Source organism: Pteropus medius, unplaced genomic scaffold, assembly GCF_902729225.1.
Source record: "Pteropus medius unplaced genomic scaffold, Ma_sr-lr_union100, whole genome shotgun sequence".
In the NCBI taxonomy this organism is placed as follows: domain Eukaryota; kingdom Metazoa; phylum Chordata; class Mammalia; order Chiroptera; family Pteropodidae; genus Pteropus; species Pteropus medius.
The window spans coordinates 8,972,291-8,997,460 of record NW_024351730.1 but is presented as its reverse complement, the minus strand read 5'-3'; the positions used below and the strand labels follow the sequence as shown (position 1 = coordinate 8,997,460).

Here is a 25,170-nt window from a genome sequence, read left to right as displayed (position 1 = left end):
AGAGTAATCTATTAAACTCTTTTTTCCTTCCCCTCCCTTTCCCTACCCTTCCCTTCTCTTGTGAGAGGAGGAAAGAGATTTCCTAAGGTCTTAATGGACAAGGTTATGGTTGATGAGGGAGTTGGTGGAGGAAATTGCATCTTCCAATCTGAAATCCAGAGAATTTGTCAGTTTTGATTCACGGCATGACTACAGTGAGTTTTCTTGTGAGGAAAAGAAAAGCATCAGCATAGCTGGCCTCACATATTCGACTATATTTAAAAGGATGATGGGACAACATGCTTGAATTTGGGTATGTTTTGAAAAAATCTGTAGTACAGTGGACAAAAATATTTGTAGAGTGTGAGGTTCCTGAAATCGGGGAAGTACAGCCTCTGGTTCTGATCGTAGACTAAAATATTGAGAAAAAGCGAGATTCGATTATTAGGTAAACTGGCAATCAAACGAGCAATAAATTCTCTATTCCAACCTGGGTTTTCATTTTCAGTTGTTTTAGTTAGAGATTACTTTGAACTACGTGCCCCACCGGACACTTCGAGCTCTGTTCGCCGGGTGGAGGTTAGCGCACCTAGTCCCCAGAGCCACCCCCTGGCTGCTCCGCGGCTCACCAGCTGGAGGGCGGGGCCGCGCCTCGGGAGCGGCGGGTGGAAGTGGAGGAAGGCAGGCAGCCTGGGAGCGCGCAAGGCCTCACGTATGCGCGCCCACGCGCCCACGCACCCGCCCGCACTCCCGGGAAGTCTCGCGATGCCCTAGCCGGCTGCTCCCGCTGCGGGTGGCTCTGGCTGTTGCTGTGGTTGCCTGAGTAGCTGCGGCGGCGGCGGCGGCGGCGGTGGTACTGGTGAAGGTGGCGGCCCTTGGGCGGATGTTGACATTGTATTGTTGTTATTGCTGACGGTAATGGCGGCGACGGCCGGGACCCCATCTCCTCTGTAGCCGGAGCCGAGACAGCCAAGAGCCAACTCTGCGGCCTCTAGCCGGCGGCAGCGACTCCCCTCAGCCTCCGCCGCCTCGCCACCCCGTACCGCGCGCGGCCCCAGCCCCTGGAGTCAGGCTCCTTTGGGCAGGGGGCCTCGGAGGCTCAGGATGGCGGATTTCGACGAGATCTATGAGGAGGAGGAGGACGAGGAGCGGGCCCTGGAGGAGCAGCTGCTCAAGTACTCGCCGGACCCGGTGGTGGTCCGCGGCTCCGGTCACGTCACCGTGTAAGGCCCGGAGGAGGGCGAGGGCGAGGGCGAGGGCGGGAGGTTCAGGGCTGGGTGGGCACCCCTTACCCCTCGAGAGCCCTCTTTCCTCGCTGTCCGTGTTGTGTTGGGGGCCTTCGGGAAAAGTAGACGAACAGGAAGTGAGAACTTGCTTTATTTTCATTTGTTTAGGTCTTGGAAACGGGGACAGACTGCTCTTCCTTCCCCACACACCCCTTTTAGCAAGCCCTGCAGGCCTGGGGCGATGTGACGGATCCCAGAGCGAAGGTTTTTCTTTAGGGTCTGCCTTTCAAGCTTCTTTAGGGACACCCCTTCAAGCTCCGGGTGGAAGTACACGTATTTAGGAGGTCCCTCCCCCTTGTTTTATCATCCAGTTACGCTTTGATTCTTTCTCCTCGTCTGGGCCTTTGATCCTAGTGACTTATGGCTTAGAAGCCAGATCTGGGCCTTGTGAGACCCCAGTGACAATCGGAAATGAGTAGTTCACTGCAATTGTGTGTGTTTCACACATACCCACAGGTCTTCCCAGTTTCTTGCAGTCAATTTCTGCAGAACGAATGCAAATTCCTGTAATTGTATATGATAAAAATGTATAAATGAACATACATTTTAAGATATGCAGAATGATATATGTTCACAACTTTTTATTTTTTTAATCTTCGTGATGGACACACTGCTCAGGTCGCTGAGGGTTCTCTAAGTCCCTCCTTTGGGCATGAACTCTGGGGTCGCTTCTTCATTTGATAAGGGTTCCTCTAAATCCGTTTAGCAACATTTAAAAGTACAATATTCAAACAATAAGGAAGAAGAGCCTTCTGAAAGGTCATGACTAATAAAAGAATGTGAAGACTTGAACCAAATAATGAGCTGTCCGGAAGCAGGAAGTTTTGTAAAGTTTCTCTGAGTACAAAATTTCGTACAACTTGAACCATTTGTACACTTTTTCATTTTAGATCTCCTCTTTAAATCATAAATCAAACTTTCACTCTTGTCAGATATCTCCACGCTTCACCTTTTTAGTAAAATAAAAGGGCCAGCAAGTCTGAGACTGTAACAGTTTTCATTATATTTTGGTATAGGGTGAGTGGGATGTGCAATGAATAACTTACTGAAACAGTAAGACTTCTCATATGAGATTGTCAGCAGGATCCTTGCATTTCTCAATACATGATATGACCAAACATGTTGTTTGGGTATGCTTATATAATGCTTTGATTTCTTTAGCACCTATTAGTTTATATTCAGGTGACTTAACCAGGGTAAAAACACTGCATAATAGCTATCACAGCGCCATGAAAAGAATGGAATTTATCACCACAATAACAGTTACTTAGTGTTTTAACTGTCATCATCAGCAGAATTAAGAATTATAACCAAATATCATGGCTATTAAATCTTTTAACATATTTCACAGAACTATTTTAGTCTTATAGCCTGTCCTTTAATTTTCAGTTTGACTTAGGAACTTTTCACATTGTTTTAAACCTAAGGGGTATATGGGTGCTTAAGGGATTTTCGAACTTTTTCATGTTATCTGCCCAAATTTCCCCCTACAATACTCACGTCAAAGAAAAGCAGGTAAAATTTTATTTGAAAAGGTGCAGCTATAGTTGTAATGTTTCCTCTGTTTAAGGAAAAGAAAAGGTAAGTACTTTGTTGAGTTAAACGGAAAATATAATAGGCAAATAGTGCTTAGAACTAAATAGGTGATCAGTAAATTTGATTGTATTTGGCTGCTTAGACAGGTTTACAGGGTGGGAGAGAATTATTAGTGGTTCTCAGTTTTAGCTCCCCATTAGAATTAACTGGGAAGCTTTAAAAAAATACCCCTGCCTTGGGCTCAGACCAGGCCAATTGAAGGCCAACTAGCTGAGTGGGGGTCCCAGGTGTGGATAATTTTTTTAAAAAGTCCCAGTGGTGATTCTTGTAGCTAGGATTTCAAACCACTGTTCCAGAGTAGTATAAAGAGGAACTATATGCCACCAGTAAACAGTATTCCTTTCCACATTGGGAGTTAATATTTCTATGATTTCCCTCAACCACTTGCCTCTCTTCCTGTTAACCTTGGCACTAGGCTCTAGGTTGAAATGTAGTCTGCCATTTCTTGGGTAAATTATTAATCTGTGCCTCTTCAGTTAAGATAGGGATAGTTATAGTCCCTAATTTAAGTTTAATGAGGATTAAATGAGACCATACATGCGAAGAATTCATCACACTGTGTTACTCTGCTCAATAAATATTAGCCTTTGTTAATTTCCCTCTACACAGTATTCCACTTTGAGAGACATAGGTGTAAAGCACAGTACTAAGAAATAGGAACTGCCGTTTTCGAACCTGGCAGTGATTCACTTTAGTCTTTTTTTTTTTTTCTATTTCTAAACTATTTATGTAGGTTAAATTACTATGTGAAGTATTTCAGTGAGAATTATAAGACTGCATTGAAAACCTAAGCCTGTTTTGTGGTGACATAAATAAGTATAGTAATAGTAATACAAACCTTTTTTTTTTTTTGATATGACTGTCACACATGATTCACAGGCATACCATGCCAAAGGTAGTCCAGTTAGCACCTATAAAAGTTTTTGAAATTAGTGCTTACCAGTTACTGTAACTGTTGAGCATGGTCAGTTTTTCTTTCCTTTAAATATAAATCGGAAGAGCTGTTAAAATAGTTACAGTAAGACTGGTTAAGCTAATCACTACCTCTGCACCCCTACTTTTTTTTTTTTTAACTAAGGAGCTGTTCAGAGCAATCTTCCCTTACCAATTTGAAAGTAAATGATGGTGTAAACTGAATCATTTGTAATCCAGACCATTCTGAATTTATGGATATAGATTTATCCATATGTATTTTTCAGATTTCACTTTTGAGTAGACCTTTATATTTCTCCTCTTTTCCTCTCTACTTTAATATATCATATTTTAGTATTCTTACTTTATTTTAGAAATCACTATATTCTCATATGATATAATTTGGCATGTCATTTTAGTGATGTGAAAAAGTACGTTACTTTCTATTTTCCTACTACATAAGCAGGACTTGATTAGTTTGGGGCATAATCAGATTTTTGGAACATAAGGATGTAAAAGGTATAGTTTGCCTAAGCAAAGTCTATTTTATTGGGGTTTTTAATACAAATATTTTAATATTGACTCCAAATCAGACTTATACTTTGTACTTCCATAATTCTTTCTTGATATTCTTTTGAATGAGTATATAATATTTTTTTTTCATTGTTAGATTTGCATGTAGTGATGTGGAACAAGATGGCAGGTCCAACAGGGAGAAATCTTGTGCAGAAGCATATTTTGAGAAAAAGTGGTATTTGAAAGAAGAGGGAAATGATAAGTTCCTATTACTACAAAATATTTATATACATATAATTTAAAAGGCTTGAGTTCACACTTCAGTTAAAAGTAGATTTCCTGTTTGTGCATGGTGGTGGGAAGGGGGTGTTTCTCATTTTATTATGTAATGAAGATGAGGAAAAAGGTAATTAATTTATTAAGTAGTATTGGCCAGATTGGTTAATATTTTAAAATTGTGGAGTTTTTTAACCCTCAAAATACATTTGTACAAAATATAATGATTTGTTGAAGACTGATTTTTCACAGTGATAATAGCGCTAAAGGATGTATTCATCTAAAATTAGAATTTAAAACTAGTTTTAGGCCAATATTTCCTAGCTAATTGATAATTATAACTGACAATATTTGCTCCTCCTATATCAGAATCAAACTTGGGACTTTCCTAAGGCATGTATAACCTTTGACTTCTAACTTAAATCTTGTCATAGAGCCAAGTTATTTTGCTGAGGTTTGTTTCTAATATTATTCTTTTTCTAATTCATTAAATTATCCTGTCTTTATGTACTCTCTTCTGAAGTATAATCTTGACACTAATAATTCCTTATTCTTCACCAGTTTTTATCACTGGCTGTGGATCATCACTCTGTTTGCTTGTCTTCATCTCAGATATGCTGTGGAAAGTTGAAAGGTTTAGAAATGTGACTTGAATAAAAATATCTGGCAACTACTTCGTAGTAGGATCTTTACGTAGGAAACATCACAAGAACACCTTAGTATTTATTGAACTTTCTAATGGTAGATTCAATAAAAAAATTGTCTGTCTTAAAGTGTATTGGTATTTCAAGACTGCTACTAGATGTTTTGGTTAGCAACAAAGAGATCTGAACATGATTTGCTCAGTTAACAGAATCACTTCAGTTAAACGGTTTTTAATGTCATGACTCCCACCTTCTTTCCCCCCACTCAGCATAATATATAAGACATACTCCATTTTAAAAGATCAGCCTTTTTGTTTTGAAATTCTTGTAGACCTCATTGATATTTCTCCACAAGGCTGTAAAGTTCTTTGAGGATTGTGCTTATTGGTCTTCATTTCTCCACTAAATATGCTGCTTGGAATATTATAGATCCTGAAATGTCCTCTACAATTTAGAGTCTAAATAGATGAAGTAATTGCATACATTGGATGTCAGAATTGCCAAAGGAATAACTATTTCTTCCCTTTCTGTACCTCCTAATAATGAAGGCAAATGATATTTTACAGTAGAACTCTTACAGAATCACATTCAAAAGATAGATGGCTCCTCTTTATTTTTAAACAAAATTTGGTAACTGTGAGGAAATTGTCAAATTAAGGTAGACGATTTTTTTCCCCCAGAGATTTTTGGTACTCCTTGTAATTTGAAAGGAAATTAGTTTGATTTATAGTATAGCGTTGAACATATCTTTGACAATACAAAGAAAAAAATACTAACCCTTTTAATTGGGCCAACTACCAAAACTTTTCAATGAGTAAACTCTTGATAAAATGAGAAATATGGTGGTAAATTGAAGTTATAGAATTTTACTGTATTTAGTTTTGAAATTTGCAAGGTGTTTTGGTCCAGACAGTTCACTGTTGGATTTCTGCCTACCAACAGATGTGAAATTGACTAGTACTTAAAATTTTATATGCCTGACTAAATGGAATACAGGGACTAAATGGTGAAAAGTAAATTATATGAAATTGTTTATAATAGTAAATAACCAAATACTATTATTCTAAATAATATTACTCTAAATAGTCTAAAGAATAATATTTTTTATTTTTGATTATTTATTTTAAGTTTATTGGGGTAACATTGATTAATACAATATATAATTTTCAGGTATACATTATAATTTGACATCTGTATATTCTATTGTGTTTACCACCCAAAGAAGAATAATAATATGAGAGCTGCTTTTAAATTCCAACTTGAGTTTATATTCCTAACAGATTAAAAGCCAGGATATTAAACCAGCTATATACTCGGAGGGGAATCTTTTAAGTTTCTTTAGTATCTATGTTTGGTTTAGCATTCTAATCTCTAAAACTAAGATTTCATTCTCAGTAAAATTAAGCTTAGAGTATAACATGTAGCAACAGATGCTCTTAGGTATCCTTACTCTAGTATCTTCTGTGTAAAATTTTTTGTGCATGAGTTTTCATAATTTGTTTTCAGAATTTATTTATAAAATCAGATCTTACACCAGTGTTTTCATGTTCATGCAGTCTAGCCTCACCCCAGTGTAAAATTTCTTAAACTTGCCTGATGATGAGAATGACTAGGACATTTAAAAATATATACATTTTAGGTTCTTACCCCAGACATCCCCAACCAGAATATTTAGAGGAAGAGCCTAGGAACTTTTATTAGTAAGAGCTTAAGTGATTCTCATATCAGACATATTTGGAAAGCAGCGTATGGTACTGTGGAAAGAGTGTGGTCTTTGATGTCAAGCGGAATTGGTTTCAATTCTCAGATACTTCCTAACTAACCATTAGCTTTTCTGAACTTTAGTTTTTTCATTTGCAAAAGGGGTAATATCTACCTCAGATTAGGTGTGAAAGTCATAAGTAATTTATCTAATGATCTGGACACAGAAGGTATTCAGCAGATTATTATCACATATTTTGATGTTTATCCATACATATTTTTTGGTTAATCTTTACTGTTTTCTTGGAAATCAGTCTAAAAGATGACATACGTTTTTCTGCTTTAAAACAAGATTGTGAGCATAAATCAGAATTATCTGATTGAATAGAGGAAACATTTAATCAAGAACAGATATTACCAAGTAGTTACACAGTGATATTCTTGGATGCTATTAAGATATTTTGGGGTTTGAGGATCTTCTCTAAAAGTCACTTTTGAATTTCACATGTGTAGACTTTTGCTTTCTGTTTACCTTCTTTTCTTTCTAGTTGATCAACTTTAAGAAGTGAGGCAACTAACCTTATTCGAACTATTTGTAAAGTAAGAGAAGTTGATTCTGTCGAATTTAGATGCTTGAATTTTAACAGTTGGATTTTAAGATATTTGTTTTTTCAGAATATTTTTTGCTTAATCCTTCATTTTTAGCTGTCTTATTGAGGTTACCTGATAAGTAATTTAATAAGTAAGTATTGAATCTTATGCTAGGTATTATGTGAGGCCATGACTATATAGTTATGAATGAAACACACAGTTCCTCTGCTCTCATGGAGCTTATAGCTAATAGACAAATTATGTCTGAGAAAATGTCTTTGAAGGAGACCAATAGAGTGCTGTGATTGAAAATAATGTGATTAGAAGAACCTCTCTGAGTGGGTAACATTTAGAAGGGATGAGAGTCCTGTAGAGAGCACCCCAGATCTGGAGAACAGCACAATAAGTGTGCCTTGCCTGAGAAACAAAGGCTACTTCTGTATTGTGGCTAGAATATAATGAACAAAGGGGATAGTGCCTTGAAAGGTAGGTTGGTGAGCTCAGTAGGGGCCAGAAAAGATTGTAGAGGGATAGACTGAAACTGGGAAAAGTAGTTAGGAAGCTGTTGGAACAGTCTAGATGAGAGATGATAGTGACGTGATCTAGGGTGATGGTGTTTAGATAAAGGAGGTATTACGATTCTGGCTATAAGCCATCAAGTTTCACAACTTTCCTATGAGATAGGAGATATGGAAAAATAGCAGTGGCCACTTTTGCCACTTCATTACTCAGTTGTGGTTTTTTTTGTTGTTGCCATTTTAGTATTGTTTTGTTTTGGCTTTATGGAAGGTGAGGTCAAAGAAGTGTGACTGCCCTTACTGTTGACTGGAGACTGTCTTGATGAAATACCTGCGTTTCCTGTTTTGCCACTGGGCAGCTGGTATGCCAAGAGAACTACATGTGCTGGAAGTGAAGAGGAGCTTTCCCATGAGAAAGATTTTGAAGTGAGGACCTTTGTAAAGTAGTATCCTTTAGCTAAAAGATGTGTGGTGTTTCACAATGACCTGTTCATTAAATTTGAGGAAAAGATTATGTTTTTTACATCTTTACACTTTAAACTGAATTAGGCACACAAGAGCTAAAATTTTCTCACAAAGTCCTGGAAAAATGATTTTTTTCTTAAGCTTTTTTCCATCCTACTATCTAGTAAATTAAGTTTACTTACGGGTAGAGTTGGTTGGACTTTAGGGTAACCTACCTTTGTTATATTGGTTGGTTAGTGAATGTGTGTATTTAACATACATGCTTCCTGCAAGAGCTCCTTGTTGTCTTTGATCATGCATTATAGTTACAGTGGAGTCCTTGGTTAGTCCAGTGAAGGAGTTCCTATGTACCCAGCCTTTTTTCTCTTAGTCCTTCCTAAACTATTCAATTATAAATGTTACTTGAAATTAATATTTTTGGTAATCTGTACCATAAACCAGTTTACCATGTATTATTTCTTAAATGAACATAATTTGTCATTATATTGCTTATAAGACTTATAAAAGTTTGAAAGACATTCTAAAATATGTATAAATTATATATACAAAGTTTTTTTGCTTTTAGTATGGTACAGATAATATAAAGTAGTTGAATTAGATCATGCGAATCCCTGTCATCAGAAGTTAATACCATGATGTTTAATCAGTACATTTATATAACTTCACTGTTTAACAACATATGTAATTATCTCTTAATACTTAAAAGTATAATCTTAAGAACTGAAAATTAGTAAAATTCTAATGCTAGAATATGTATAGTGATGAGGTTTATGGTAGTGTGGATGGTAATACATGATTTAAATAATTAAGCCTTTGATTTCACTGGTTTATGAATGAGATTGTACTTTCATAGAGCCAGATGAACCCAAAGGTTCAGATTTTGTCACACAGTTAAAATTTTTAGACTTATTCTGAGACTGATATATATGTCTCCAACTCCAGGGGTTCTGTATCTCCTGGGTCAACAGTATACTCGCAGTTCTAGCTCTTTCTCCTTGAACCACACTGATATTCAGATGTATATTAAGGCAGCCAGATTCATTTCAAATGTAATTTTTATGCATTAAAAAATTTAAATTCTGTAGTTATAACTTCATTTCCTAAAATAGCTAAAAATCTGATTCCATTGAGCTCAGAGTTCAGCATAGGAAATGTGTTGTTGCCATCTGTATAACCCGTGTTCATGTGAATCTGAAATTCCTAGTTCATATGTTTATAGGTCTTATATCTATAGGAAGATTAAATTTTATGAGTCTATAGATGTGTACAGGTCGAGTGTCTCAGAATCCAAAATATCCATAACTGAATTTATAATCTTCCCCCTACACCAGCTTCAACTGCAGCCTTCCTCTTCTCAGTTGATGGCAGATCTGAACCAGGATTATAATTCAAGCATTCTGTCTCTCTATTTTGTTGCTCTTCCATCTTCACCACAGTAACATCTTTGTGCTTTTCAACCTTTGTCTCACCTGCCTGGCCTAATGCTTGCCTGTGTTAGCTATAAACTCTTTAATATTGCCTGGCTTTCCTGAACCTAGCACCTCTCTTTGTACTGTTTCCTCTATACCACCCCCTGACCTTGAAGAGGTTGGCAAAAAGTTGGAAAAAGTTTTGACAGTTAACATTAGCCAATTTGATCATTGGCTATTCGATTTGCTAAGCTGTTTGAAGATGATAATCATGAAGTCATTGAGATCTAGACATTCTCTAATTTATTAAGTTGTTCATAGTGGATATTAAAGGGTAATATTGCCTACTTTATTAGATCTCCCTAAAAAAAACACAGCAGATATTTGTGTTGTTTTATAATAATAAAAGCAGTTAAAATATACAGGGTTTTTTGCCATGCACTATTTGTGCTTTATGTATATGAACTCAGTGAGTTAGGCCAGTTATTATCCCTGGTGTGTAAGTGACACATCTAGTAAATGGCAGTGTCAAGATTACATCACAGGCAGCCTGGCTTCAGAATCTGTTTGCCTAATTGATTCTTTTCCTGAACCAAAGCAACAAACTTACTGTTCGTCAACACAGACATTTGTAACAAAACCCTATATATTTTGGGATTTTAGGTCCAAAGGCAAAAAGCTTAAAACCATATTTTTTTCTAGTTCCATCTGAAAATGTTAACATTTCATATGTATTTTAATTTTATAATTTCTGTTTGATGGAAAGAGTTTTTTTCTCTTCAGTTCTGAAATATTTTCTCAATTTAGAAGTTTCTCATTCAAGGACATAAACGGTTTCTATGCTTATAAAGAAAGTTACTGGAAGCATTGTCCTGTAGTAGAAATTGTCCTGGGCTTGAGTTCAAGAGAGTTGCGCTCTAACTTTGATCCTACATTGTAATGGTCCTTAGTCCAAACATTTCGTGGGTTACTTATCTCTAATGCATCAGTTTCTGCATCTGTAAAATGAAATGTTTGGACTAAGGACCATTTCTAGCTCAGATTCTGAGATTCTACTGTCATGGAATTAGAATTTTTTCTCTTTAATTTCTAAATTTTTTAAAGTACACTTAATACATACTTAAACATACTTTAAATATAAGGATATTTAAAAATACTCTAAAATCAACTCTAAAACTAGTAGCATTATCTTGAAACCTAGACATGTAATTGCACATATATTTCCTTAGTGTGATTTAAATAAAAACAAAACCCCTTTAATTATCCAGTTTTTCTTCAGGTTTACTCCTTTTCCTAATTATAATGAAAAATGTAAAGATTATTAAAAATCAGGAAGTAGTACTATCAAGTGAAATAGAAAATAAACCATATATAATCACCAAGAAGCAAAGGTTATTTAATATTTTGGTGCAGTTATATCTAGTCCTTATTAATTTTTTTCTAGAAATCTTTAGTGTAAAATAGTAATATATGTCGTAGAAATTTTGGAAAACATGAAAATATAAAAAATGAAATGTCACTCATAATCTTCTTGCCTAGGGTTAACCACTGTTGATATTTTGATGGATTAACTTTTTCTTTTTTTCTCTATATATGGGTTCTTAAAATGTATGAAATATTAGGCTCTATTAGATTTCATAGAACAGAACCACTTAGGCAGCCTTGAGCAGTGGAAGTTCATGGAGATTGCATGGAGATTAAGGAAGATGGGAAACTTTGCTATTGTATGGCTTGCCTTCAAGAAGACTGGAATATTATTGTTTTGGATATAGTGCATTTCTGGTGATGAAATTATTGTCATTTTTCTCAGCAGCATGTGTCCTTTGCTTCCTGGTCTAGTGGTCTGTCATAGTGACTTGCCTACTTTTAGTTCCACCTTCTGCTGGAACTGGCAATCACCTTTTCTCTTTAGCTTATAGTTTCTGCTTACTCTTGGCTTAAGCTTATTCTTGTCTTCTACTTATTTATGGCTTCACTATATCTTGGTTACAGTTTAAGCTTCATGCTACCAACTATTGTCTCTTATTTTCAGATACCTGAAGAGAGAAGATCACATTGAGTTAGTTAATGTCCAAGTTGGGTAGAGCTGTTGGACCTTGCTATCCCATATGCTGCTAAACCAGCCCAGGGATTAGCTGTTCTTAAAGCAGATGCCCATTTATGGTCTAATTTGCCAGAGCAAAGGGAGCTGCTAGTCAAGCACGCAGAGTAACTACTATTCTGTAGTACACATGGTTTTGAGCTCTGTAGTATCCTTTCAAATTGATGTATTATGATTAATATAACCGTAGGGTATTTCTATTGTTTTAAAACTACCACTGTTAAAAATAGCACTACAACTCAGAAGCAAGGGAAATAATCACATAACCACACAAGGTGAAACAAATTCTTGCAGTTTTGTATCTAAAAGGCAAAATTTACCATGAGTTCAAAATACATTTTAATTTTAAATAACAATGCATTAGTGAATTCTAAGAGATATTACATTAATATGAGGTGATACAAGGAACATAGAAGAATTAAAAATGGAAGTAAAAAGGCCGGGATTATATGCACTTGAACTATAGAAAAAGTTGAAATGCATGCAGGAAAACTATTGATTAGTAAACTCAAAACTTCCTGTTTACTTAGAATAAAATACCTAGGTAATTCCAAATAAAAGATTCAAATAGAAAAAAATATATGATGTATATTACAAAATACTTCTATTATCAACTACTTACCACACATCTACTGAAAAATAGATCCTATTTTAAGAAACAATAAATGAAATGTCTTTAATACTCCCTTACGAAAATAACACTGCAGAATATTTGATTGGTCATTAATATATCTGTGCCACTGTTATATATTTCTAAGTAGCCTTACGGGGTTAAAGGGTATTAATTTTTTTTTAAGACTTTATGTACTATCAAATTGTACTTTTGAAGACTATCATTTGGAAGATTTTTTCTTTACAGTTGATATTATGGCATATGTACCGTTTTGCATTTTCTTTTTACTTAATATATGTACTTTCCATGTTACTAGTTTGAAAACTTCAGTTTTAATAGTTGTCTTATCTGTTATACAGAAATAGTATAATTTACTTAACATTCATATAATGTAATTTTGTTTATTTTTCTATAGTTTCAGGGAACTTGTTGACACACGTTTTTACCCACATTTCAGATTGCTTTTTAGGCTAGATTCCTAAAAGAGAAATTATTGTGACAAAGGTATAAATATTTTTAATGCCAAATTGATTTTTGGAATTGTTATAATAATTTATAATTTCACTGACAGTGCATGATATTTTCCATTTTAAGACCTTAACAACGTATTTTTTTTTTTTATTTTTACTTGTCTTTGTAGATAACCAAAATAAGATGCCACCAACCTTGAATCATACCTTTTAAAATTAAGTGCTACTTCTAGTCTTTTGGATTATTAATGTTAGGTTGTTAGGTTAGAAGGGAGTTCAGTTTCTTACCCATTGTTCTTCTTTCAAGCATCTCAAATCATCATTTTATAAGATGAAATTTGGCCTTTCCAATTCTGTTCAAGGCCAATTGTACTTCAACTTTAAATAAAGTAAATTATTTTTACCATATTTAAAAACTTTAAACTTGAAGGAGTATAATGGATAAAAGGAGTAATTTATAATGCTGTTAAGCTGAAACATGTATCTATTTTCATTGCTAACAAAGCTCACCTCCTGCCAAAACTTTAAAGTACAAACACACACCCTTTACCCCAAACAGAGCTATAGTATCAAAACTAAGTAACTTATGTCACATCAAAACCATTAAAGGTAATATTTTGCAGTTAATATTAACAAACATGAAGTGTGGCTTTTCTTATCTATTTAATGAAATAAGATGGTCTTGGTAAAACTATCTGACAGTATTACTTTGGTTGGTCTAGAATTACAAAAAGGCTTGAGCAGAAATGAAAGGCATAGAAAAGGAGATATTTGCTGTAGCCTATGCCAAATAAGACATTCTCAAGCTCTGCTAGGAGAAAGCATTCCATACAAATGGGAACTTGCAGAAAAGAACTATTTTCAACTATTGTTGAGAGTGGTCTCATCAGTAAAGAAATGTATATTAAAGTGTGGACTGTAGTAGTTCACATCATGCATGGGAGGTGAGATAAAGATAGTGACTGTAGAGAACTCTTTCAAAACATTGGATGAGGAAGGAAAAGAATTGAATGCCATCATATATTTGAAGGAAAAGAATATAGGTGTTCAGATTCTCAGGTTTGGTGGGCTTATGCAGGGTTGTTGGCTATGCATAAGGAGCTGGAAGAGAGACGTACAGTAGATGGCAGAGGAGACTGAAGGAGATGCAACTAAAAGTAAATGGTTAGCTTTGGGAAGCATGCTTCCATTGAGAAAGATGGTAAAGATACTCATGACATAGGTATATCTAAAAATGAAAGGGAGAGAAGACAAAACAGTTTATGTTTAATGATCTTTCTCCGGTTGGAGTTAATACTATGGTTATCTGCGAAAAATGTGGGTTCTAAGGATAAGGTTGAACACAGGAGCAACAACTATGGAGTATGGAAAAGGGAGCTGATTGAGAATGAATAAAGATTATTATAACATAACTGAAGTTAGATAATATATTTATAATAGTTCTATGATTTTTCTGCTGTAGCTCCATGCAGTGGGAATTGAAATGAAGAAAGTAAACATTTCAATTGAATTGGATTGACGAGAGACACTATAGATGTGCAGAAAATAAAGGGTGTTTGTGGTCAGGACAATTGACTGTAGTTCTGACAAATAAGGAAGTGGAGTCATAGGGAGCTGATAACCGAGTGGAAAAGCAAGGAGAAATGGTAAGCAGTAAGTTACAACCAGAGTGAAAAAACAAATTTGATAAGGGTGGGTGAAATGAAATGATTGATGGTAGTGGTAAGAGGTGAATTTTATAGTTCAGAATTTCAGAGGTGATACAGTTCCAAGTGATGAAAATATCCAGACTATTTTACAGTGAATGGATTGCTGAATTAAACAGAGGTGAATTTTCTCAGAATTGATGAGGTCAGGTAACCAGTTAGGTTCTGGGGCTGAATATTGAACTAACGGGGATGAAGATGAGTCATGGTAGAGGAAAAACTGTGACATAGATGGCTGTGTCTTTAGAGAGTATCAGGGTGTGCAGAAAAGAGTTAACAAAGCATGCTTGAGACTGCTATCCTTAGAAAGGCTTGCTTGCAGTGTTGACTCTTGGCTGGTATCCGGGAATTTGGAATTTGGGACAGTTCCCAGTATTCCCAGAAGTGATAAGAATGGCTCACTGTGCCTAAACTGTACAAACAATGGTCAATACTGAACACCTGCTTTCCTTATGGGAGTCTGGAATTTTAGTACATGTTAAGGTAGAGGGTGCCCACGTGACCAAAGTCTTGGGCACTGAGTAATGAACTTTTCTGTGCTTTCCTGAGGTAAGCAACACTATCTGTGTTGTCAGAACTAGTCACTGAGGGAATTAAGGACATCCTGTATGTCTTACTGAGAAGAAACTCTTGCAAGCTTGCTCCTGGTTTCCTCTGGACTTTGTGCCATGTGCCTTTTCCCTTTGCTGCTTTTGCTTTGTATCCTTTTGCTGTAATATATTTAGCTGTGAGTACAACTATGTGCTGAATTCTGCAAGTCCTAGTGAATCATTGACCTGAGGTTGGTTTTGTGAACCTCCAACACAGAGGGTGAGATCTGAAAATGACAATGTGGTATAACTGGAAGTCATGGGTGTTAGAAGAAGAGAAAACAATGGTGTGGAGATTTGCAGTGAGAATTTAGTGAACTTAGACATTTTTTTACTGGTTAGGAAATTGATTAATTTATTCAGTAAATATTTACTGAGTATCAGGCATTGGGCCACACATTTATGTAAACCTTTATACCCCACATGTTTGGAGTATAAAGATTTACGATTCATAGGCTTGTTAAAATAACTAGGTAGAATATAATATCATAAAGACTATGCAAGAGAGAATGTAGTAAAATATTATGGAAACACAGGAGATGGAGTCTGGAAGAGGGACTCTAAGGAATGAGCTGTAGCTAGGGATTTTTAGAGAAAGAGTATAATATCAACAGGATTTTTGGTTAAAATGAAGAAAAAAATTTTTTAAAAGAGATATAAGGTGGTATCTAGGTATTAGATCAACAGATTAAAGGATCCAAAGTTTAATATTAAAAGGAGTACGGAAGGGGAAGGATCAGGAAAAGGAGATTCTGAATTGGATGAAGATGAGAGTTCAGGATAAAAGATTGGGGTGGCTTACATTTTGAGAGTTTTGACTATAGGTTGCAGGAATGAGGTGACAGTGATACAGGAGTAGGTAGGATATGAATAAAATAAGCCTATTTCAAGGTGCCATTTAGATTTAAGTGTAAAGGTACAGTCCCTCTGCAGAGCTTTACCAGGTATATGATACAAACTTTCAAAATTACTTCAAATTATATAAAAGAAAACATTTGTCTTGTACATGCTTTCTTTAATGTTTTTAAAGTTATATAAACCTTCTGTTGTAGGACCTTGTGATCATGAAATGTCACATAGAAGGTACTCGAAATTTGTGATTTAAATGACTTCTGAAAATACTGATAGACTTGTAAACTTGTAAGAGGGAAGAGTAAAATAGGTTGTTTTAACTTTCCATTAGTTGGAAGAACCTTAGTAATTCTGACAATGACAAAATTGGACATTGTGTTGTTTTCCATTAAATTAATACTTGGCTCATAAAGTCATCCCCAAAGAAAACATTCTCACTCTCTTATTATATGAAAGTTTTGATTCAGCTGCTAAAATTCCTTGTTACATTGCATAAATTGCTAATTATATTTTTGTTTCTCAGACTTCCATTGTTATTCTGCATATGAAGTTGCACTCTAGTTGTTGATCTTTGATTAAGTTAAATGGTCTATTTTTTTCCCCAATAATGACATATAATACATTTCTCTTTTTTTAAAATAGATTTGGACTGAGCAACAAATTTGAATCAGAATTTCCTTCTTCATTAACTGGAAAAGTGAGTGTCTATTAATTATTTAGGTACTATGTATAAGCCTCAAAACTTAAGTCTTTTCCCAACAAATTAGAAAAATATTAATGCTAATGGCACATGTTTATTGACATTAATATTGCAGTGTTGTAATTTCTTAAATTTTTTCTTTAGGTAGCTCCTGAAGAATTTAAAGCCAGCATCAACAGAGTTAACAGTTGTCTTAAGAAGAACCTTCCTGTTAATGTACGTTGGCTTCTTTGTGGCTGCCTTTGTTGCTGCTGCACATTAGGTTGCAGTATGTGGCCAGTTATTTGCCTCAGTAAAAGAGTAAGTTGAATTATATATTTTAATTTAAATTTAGAGATAGACAAGCAAGTCTTGCATTTACCTAGTTTTTATATTTTGTATTGAATGAGTCACACTGTCTGAATACTATACAAAAATAATCTGATCCAGTAGGTGAGTGATTAAATAAATTATGGTATTCCACATGCTGGAATAGTTATATTAAATAGCCATTTAAAAATATAATTGTAATTTTTATATCATAGGAAATTACAATAGAGTACAGCATTCTCTACATATACACATTGATGGTGGCATAGTATAGTGATTGGGTTGTACCACTTATCTTTATAACCCTAGGCATGTTTCCTAACCTCTTTAAACTCTTGTTGACATATTTGTGAAATGGCAATGGCAATATTCACCTATGTACTTTAATTCGATTATAAGGATAAAATCAAAAAGTGTTTATAAAGCTCCTAATTAGCTCAAAGTAAGTTTTTAATAAATATTGATTAATAGCATTATTACTAATACATAAGGTAGTACCATTAGAAGAAATAAAATGGCTACAACACATTTCTAATTGGTAAGATTGTGGGGAATTCTGTTTTTCTTTTTTCTTTTTTTGTATTTTACATGTTTCCTGTGATGAGTACATAGTGACTCTGTAATCAGAAAAAAATGATCTAAAGCATTGTAATTTTGAGTGCTTAAATAAAAAAATTCTCAAGATTTTGGTAGAGATATGGCAAATTAGTATAAATTGATGAATGTATTACATTTTTGTTAATGTTTTTAAAATTATGGTAATTATATATAAGCGAAATACTGTTAAATTGAAATTGAATGAATGGTTTTGTGTGGCTACATTTCTTTTTGTCATCAAATAATGAAAGGAAATATAGAAAAGCAATTACTATTTGTCCTTTGATTTCTGTTATAAAATAAGAGGTATATCTCTACTGAAATAATTTGTAACTAGAACATTTTATTGATAGGAAAGAGGTAATGCCTTTGTAATAGAATTACTTTTGTAATATTTACTGTAATATTTGTAACATTTACTTTTCTCCAAAAATATTTTTTTCCTTCATAGTTCTCATCAGATCATTTTCAGCCCACAGAATTTTTTTATTTTTAAATTACTATCTGTTCCTGGACCCATAGTTGAATTTGTAGCTCTTGTACTTTAGATCCCCTCACTCCTTACTACTTTTTGGGTGTTTCCATTGTTTAAATGATTGCTTATTCTCACTTTGTTGGTAATTTATTGATATTTAATCCAAGGAATTATAAAATTTTATTATTCTAGGAGTTTTCTATTATTATTCTGTTCTTTGCGATATAGTTTTTCATTGTTGAGGTTTTGAGATCCTTTGTTTTTTACTTTTTAAATGAGTAAACAAGATACTACAATGTGTATATAGAGTAGGATTTAGAAAACAAAGTAAACTTATTCTCCACACATTTTTAGTAACTTAAGATCATTTTTCAAATACTTTCATTAATTTTTTTTAATTTGAGACATAAAGTAGATTTATTCTTTTAGCCTTTTCCCTTCTGTAGTTTCAAATAGTACATTTTATTTAACATTGCAGTATTCGGTTTAAGGTCTCTCTTTGTTGGGGAGTGTGCGCAAGTGTATGTATGACGAGATGGAATGGTTTATGATATATTTAATTTTATATGAGTGTAATGAGTGTAAACAAATATAATTACTGCCTTTAAAAAAAGCTGTGCATTTGCCTATCTTGGATGTAAACTATTATATAATAATGGAGAGAGTGACACTTCATGCATGTGTGAAGGGTATTAGAGGTCCTGAAAAGAGGTGTTTTGTAAGATGGGGGCAAGATAATTTGTAGCAGGAATTTTTAACCTTTTATTTGTCATGGACCCCTTTGGTAGGCTGGGGAAGCCTATGAACCATTTCTTGGAATAACGTTTTATTTGTATTTTAAAAGACTTAATGTATAAAATTTTAAATATATAAAATACTAGATTATAAAGGAATCAATTATAAAAAATAGTTATCAAAATAGTAAAATCCCTCAAATACATGACATAACTATTTCTTTATTAATGCATATGAAATAAAACAGAAAAACAATAGAGAAAATCAGGACTAAAGCAAGGAGTTCACCCTCGGCACTCCTATTCAACATTTTACTGGAAGTCCTATTCAGTGAAAAAAGAAAAAAAATAAAAGATATGCATATTAGAAACCAAGAAATAAAACTGCCTCTCTTCTCAGACAACGTAGTTGTTTACATAGACAATCCCATGGAATCTACAGAAATATTCCTGAGATTTAATAAGTGAGTTTGAATAATTGGAAATCAAAATTTTAAAATACCGTTAATAAATACTAAGGAATACATACATATAAAGCTAACAAAATACATGCATGATCTGTATGCTGTGCAAAAACTACAAAACACTGATAAAAAAATCAGAGAAGACAAACAGAGGTATGGTGTAAAAATACCTTTTTATGTGTTAAGTTTTATTTTATGTCCTTGAATAAAGTATATCTTGGTAATAATGTCTTTAAGATTTTTATTTATATTTTAGCAACTTTATTGAGATGTAATTGACATCCAGTAAATTGCACATATTTAAAGTGTATTATTTGATGAGTTTTGTCACATATAACGCATAAATACGTCAACATAGTGAACATGTTCATCACACCCAAAAGTTTCCTTGTGTCCCTTTGTAATTCCTTCACCCCTTCCAGGCAACTGCTCATCTACTTTCCGGCACTGTAGGTTAGTTTGCATTTTCTGGAGTTTTGTATAAATGGAATCATATAGTATGTATTCTTTTTTGTGTTCTTTTACTCATAATTATTTTGAGGTTCATCTGTGTTGTCGGATCAATAGTTCATTTGCTTTTAATGATGAATGTGTTCTATTGTATAGAAATATAACATTTATTTATACATTCAACTGTTGATAGACATTTGTATTGTTTCCAGTTTTGGTCTGTATAAATAAAGTTGCAATGAATATTCTTGTTCAAGTCTAGTTATAGACGTATACTCTCTTTTGATTAAAAATTTCTAAGAATGCAGTGGCTTGGTCATATGGTACACATATGTTTAACTTTTTTTAAAAGATGATACTATTTTACATTCCCAACAGCAGTGTATAATAGAGATTGTTCTGCCTTCTACATCCTTGTCAACATTTAGTATGGTTAGTCTTTCTTGTTTTAGTCATTCTGATATGTATGTAATATTATCATTATGGCTTTAGTTTGCATTTGCCTAATAACTAATGACATCGAGCATCTTTTCTTGCTTATTTGCCATTTGTGTATCTTTGGTGAAGTGTCTTTTCTAACTATTACCTGCTTTTTTATTCAGTTGTTTTCTTATTGAGTTTTGAGAATACTTTATATAGTCTGGATAAGTATATGCTTTGCAGAGATTTCTCCCAATCAGTAATTTGTCTTTTCATCCCCTAACAGTCTTTTTAAGAGCAGAAGTTTTTAAATTTAATAAAGTCCAACTTTTCCATTTGTTCTTTTATGGATTATGCTGTTAGTGTTATACCTAGTAACTCTAGGCTTAGGAAACCTACGTACAAAGATGTTTTTCTGTGTTTCTTCACTGAATTGCCTTTGTACCTTTGTTGGAAATCAGTTGTCAGTAAATGTGTACATCTGTTTCTTGGCTCTGTTCTGTTCCATTGATCTGTTAGTGTATCTTGATGCCAATACCACACTGTCTTGAATATTATAGCATTATAATTATCTTAAAATTTAGTAGTGTTCTCCAATATTGTACTTATTTTTCAAAGTTGTTTTGCTTTTCTAGGTTATTTGTATACTATGTGAATTTTAGAATTAGCTTGTCAGTTTCTATTTTTAAAAAATATCCTGTTGAGATTTTAGTTTGGATGGCATTGGTCTATGGATTAATTTGGGGAAATTGGCTTAAAAATACTTAATCTTCTGACTCATGAAACAGTCTCTCTCCATTTTCTTGTCTTTAAAATTTTTTCTGAGCAACCTTTGTATTTTTTAGTATACATGTCTTACATATACATATCTTTTGTTAGATTTATCCATGTGTTCTTTTTATGCTATTTTAAATGGTATATACTTTTACATTTTCAATTATTTTTTACTTGTTAGAATATAGCTTTGCTCAGCCCACCTATTAGTTTCATTAACTTTTTTTTGTAGAGTATTAAAATTCTTCATAGACATTCATATTGTCTGAAGTGAAGACATTATTATTTCTTTTGTTTTAATCTGCATGCTTTCTTTTGCTTTTTTGTGCTTTACTGCACTGACTAGGATCTGCAGACAGCATTAATTAGAGGTAGTGAGAACAGATATCCTTGTCTTGCTCCTGATCTTAGGGGGGATGCATTCACACTTTCATCATTCTGTATCATGTTAATTGTAGGGATTTTTTATATGTTCTTTATCAGCTTGAAGTTTTATTCTACTAGTTTGTGGAGTTTTTTTAATCAATAAAAGATACTGGATTTTGTCAAATGCCTTTTCTGCTTCGGCATTGGTTGTCTGGTTTTTCTTTTTAGTTAGAGATATGTCGAATTACATTATTGAATTTTTGGTTGTTAAACCAACTTTGCATTCCAGGGATGACCCCACTAGATCTTGTCTATTTTTATTTTTATACTTTTGTTGAATTTTGATAAACTGAGTTTGTTTAGAGTTTTACATCTGTTCATTTTTCTGTAGCCTTTTCTTGTAATGCTTGATTTTGGTATCAGGGTAATGATAGCTTCATAAAATGAATTGGGAAGTATTTGCTCCTGTTCAGTTTTTCAGAAGAGTTTGTGTAGAATACGTATTATTTCTTCCTTAAATTTTGGAAAACTTCACCAGTGAAGCCATCTAGGCCTGGGTTTCTTTGTTGAAAGTTTTTAAACTACAAATTCAATTTCTTTAATAGATATGGGACTTTATAGGTTATTGGTTTTACCTTGGTTGAACTTCATAGTTTGTGTTTTTCAAGGAATTTGTCCATTGTATCTAAGTTGTTGAATTATATCATACAGTTCATAATCACTGATTATTCTTTTACTATTTGTAAAACCTCTAGTGATATCACCTCTTTCATTCCTGATATTTTTATCTTTTGTTTTTCTCTCTCTTTTTCTAACCAGTCTGGCTAGAGATTTATCAATTTTATTAACTTTCTCAAAGACCAGCTTTTGGTTTCATTGACTTTTTCCCCCCTTCCTTTCTTCCTTCTTTTTTTCCCTTCCTTCCTTTTCCTCCCGTCCTCCCTCCCTCCCTCCCTTCCTTCCTTCCTTCCTTCCTTGTTTTAGTCTACTTTTACTATTATACTATTTCCTTTCCTCTTACTTGGGTTTAATTTTCTCTTCTTTTTCGTTTCTTAAGGTAGAAACGCGAGACCTTCTCGTGTTTAGTGTTATAAATTTCCTTTCTGAGTACTACTTTAGTTTTATTGCCCAAATTTTGATAACTTGTGTTTTCATTTTATTTCAGTTCATTTTACTTTTATATTTCTTTTTCGATTTCTTCTGTGACTAATGCATTATTTAGAAGTATTTTATTTAGCTTCCAAATCTAGGAGGATTTTATAGAGATCTTTCTGTTACTGATTTTTAATTTAATTTCATTGTGGTTAGATATACTTTGCATGTTTTGACTCCTTTTAAATTTATTAAGACTTGTTTTATTATCCAAAATATGAACTGTCTTGGGAGATGATCCTCATGTATTTGTAAAGAATGTGTATTTATCTGTCATTGGGTGTGGAGTGTTTTATAAATGTCAATTAGGTCAACTTGCTTGATAATGTTCAAATCTTATATATTCTTACTGATTTTATGTCACTGGTTCTATCAGTTATCAAGAGAAGAGTATTAAAGTCTATTATTGTAATTGTGGGTTTGTCTATTCTTCATTCCATCCTTTTAACTTATTTATGCCTTTTATCTAAAGTTCGTTTCTTATAGGCAGTGTTGGATCTTGCCTTTTTATTCAGTCTGAAAATCTTTGCCTTTTAATTAGAGATTTTGGACCATTTACATTTATTATGATTATTGATATGGTTAAATTTAAGTCTTTCATTTTGCTATTTGTTTTTTCCCCCATCAATTCTATTTTCATTTTTCCTCATTTTTCTGCCTTTTTGTTTTTAAAAATAATTTATTGAGGTGAAATTCACATAGCAGAAACTTAACTCTTATAATGTGAACAGTTTGTTGGCATTTAGTACATTCACAGTGTTTTGCAACTTTCACTTCTCTCTGGTTCTAAAGCATTTCCATCACTCCAAAGTAATACCCCTTACCCATTAAGTGGTGTTTCTTCATTACTGTCTCCTTCCAGCCCCTGGCAACCACCAATCTGTGTTCTGTCTCTATGGATTTATCTATTTTGGTTATTTCATATAAATTGTATAACCTTTTTTGTCTGGCTTTCACTTAGCATAATTTTTTGAGGTTCATCCATGTTGTAGCAGGCATCGATACTTCATTATTATTTATGGCTGAATAATCTGTATGTATATAAAATTTATCCATATATCCATTGAAGGACATTGAGAGTGTTTCCACTCAAAAGGTGACTACTGCTGCTATGAAAATGGATATTCCTGTATTTGATATTTGTTTTCAGTTCTTTTGGGTATATACCTAGGACTATGTGGTTATAAGATATTTCCATATTTAACTTTTGTGGAACCAGAGCAGTATTTAGTCTAGGGCTAGTTATTCCTCACTAGGGAGGCAAGACCCTCCAGGATACTGTCTTTGGTGGCTTGTGAATTAGGTTGTTTTCTAGTCTTGCTGTTAGACGGAGGTGCTTTGCCAGGTCTTTGTGAGTTTTGGGCACCATTACCTCTAATTCTTTTAGTAGTTCTTAGTTCCACTTCTGGTAGTTTCCTTCGTTACAAGTGCAGCGTAGTACTCACTCAAATATGCAGTAGGAACTATATTCAGACCTTTGAGTTCATTCTCTGTTTTGCACTTTACTTTCTGGTAATCTGTTCTATGATTTCTAGCTGCTCTGGTCTACCCAGACATTCATCTCTGTCTCCTAGACTCAGGGAGTCCCTGGGCTTTGTCTGGGTTCTCCTTCCATTCACCGTGATCTGGAAGCTCTCTTACATCAGTAAGTTTGGGAATCATAAGGCCCGTCTCATTTGTTTCTGGTCTGTCAGAAGTCATTGTCTTTCGTTTCCCTTTATGTTGTCTTGAAAACAGTTTTATATGTTTTTGTCTGTCCGTCTGTCTCTTTTTTTGTTTGTTTTTTTTTTGCATTTCAGCTCAGAGGTAAACCTGGTACCTATTGCTTCATCTTTGCTTAAAATGAAAGTCTGAATGTCCTCTTTTTTTAGAAGTGTTCTCGACGTAAGTAACATGTTAGGTTTGGGGGATAGAAAGATGTATATTAATGTGTTACTCTAAGAGCATATAGTCTGTTTGGAGAATTGGCTAGTTGAGTGCAGAAGTGTTTGTAAGTGCTTGTCATATTTTTCATGGAATAGCTTTCATATCTAAAAACAATGAATATGTGTCTTTATGGTCTAGAAATATGAAGTGGCCACCTACAATCACAAAATATATTTAGAGTCTTATATCTCAAATACCCATTTGAATTTTTTATTTTATTACATATTTGTTTTAATGGAAACTTGAAAATCAGTAAAGTTGATACTTTTGGAAGATAAGCATATTTGTCTTATGAAATGCTTGTTTAGCTGCCATTTCTTTATGCTGCTAGTGTGCCGTTTGCTGGAAGTTATTTATTGATTCAATTAATATTTCTGAAGCCGCACTGTGGACTTGGTACTCTTTTAAATGCCATTTAGAGGTTATGTGGTTCCTCTTGTGGACATAAGAGATAGATAAAAAGCAATGAGATAATTAGAAATAGTGATAAATGCTTGGAAAACAATAAAACAGGAAACTCTAGAGGAGTGAAAAAAAATGGCGTAGATGATAGAGGTTCTGTTCATCTCTCTGGCCAC

The 25,170-nt window shown here is 33.9% G+C and overlaps 1 protein-coding gene across 3 annotated transcripts in view; it reads left to right on the top strand.

Moving 5' to 3' along the window:
- The first annotated feature begins 792 nt into the window (after positions 1 to 792).
- The window catches only part of CHIC2 (cysteine rich hydrophobic domain 2), a 42,130-nt gene continuing 17,752 nt past the window's right edge, over positions 793 to 25,170 (top strand). Inside the window, exons 1-4 of one of the 3 annotated variants that reach the window (XM_039845234.1) lie at positions 1,080 to 1,202; positions 8,264 to 8,445; positions 16,868 to 16,922; positions 17,070 to 17,225. In XM_039845234.1, coding sequence (XP_039701168.1) covers positions 8,342 to 8,445; positions 16,868 to 16,922; positions 17,070 to 17,225 — 315 coding nt within the window. In that variant the 5' untranslated portion in view covers positions 1,080 to 1,202; positions 8,264 to 8,341. Of the gene's footprint in view, positions 1,203 to 8,263; positions 8,446 to 16,867; positions 16,923 to 17,069; positions 17,226 to 25,170 lie in introns of all 3 variants that reach the window. The other 2 variants (XM_039845233.1, XM_039845235.1) reach the window with 2 other exon arrangements.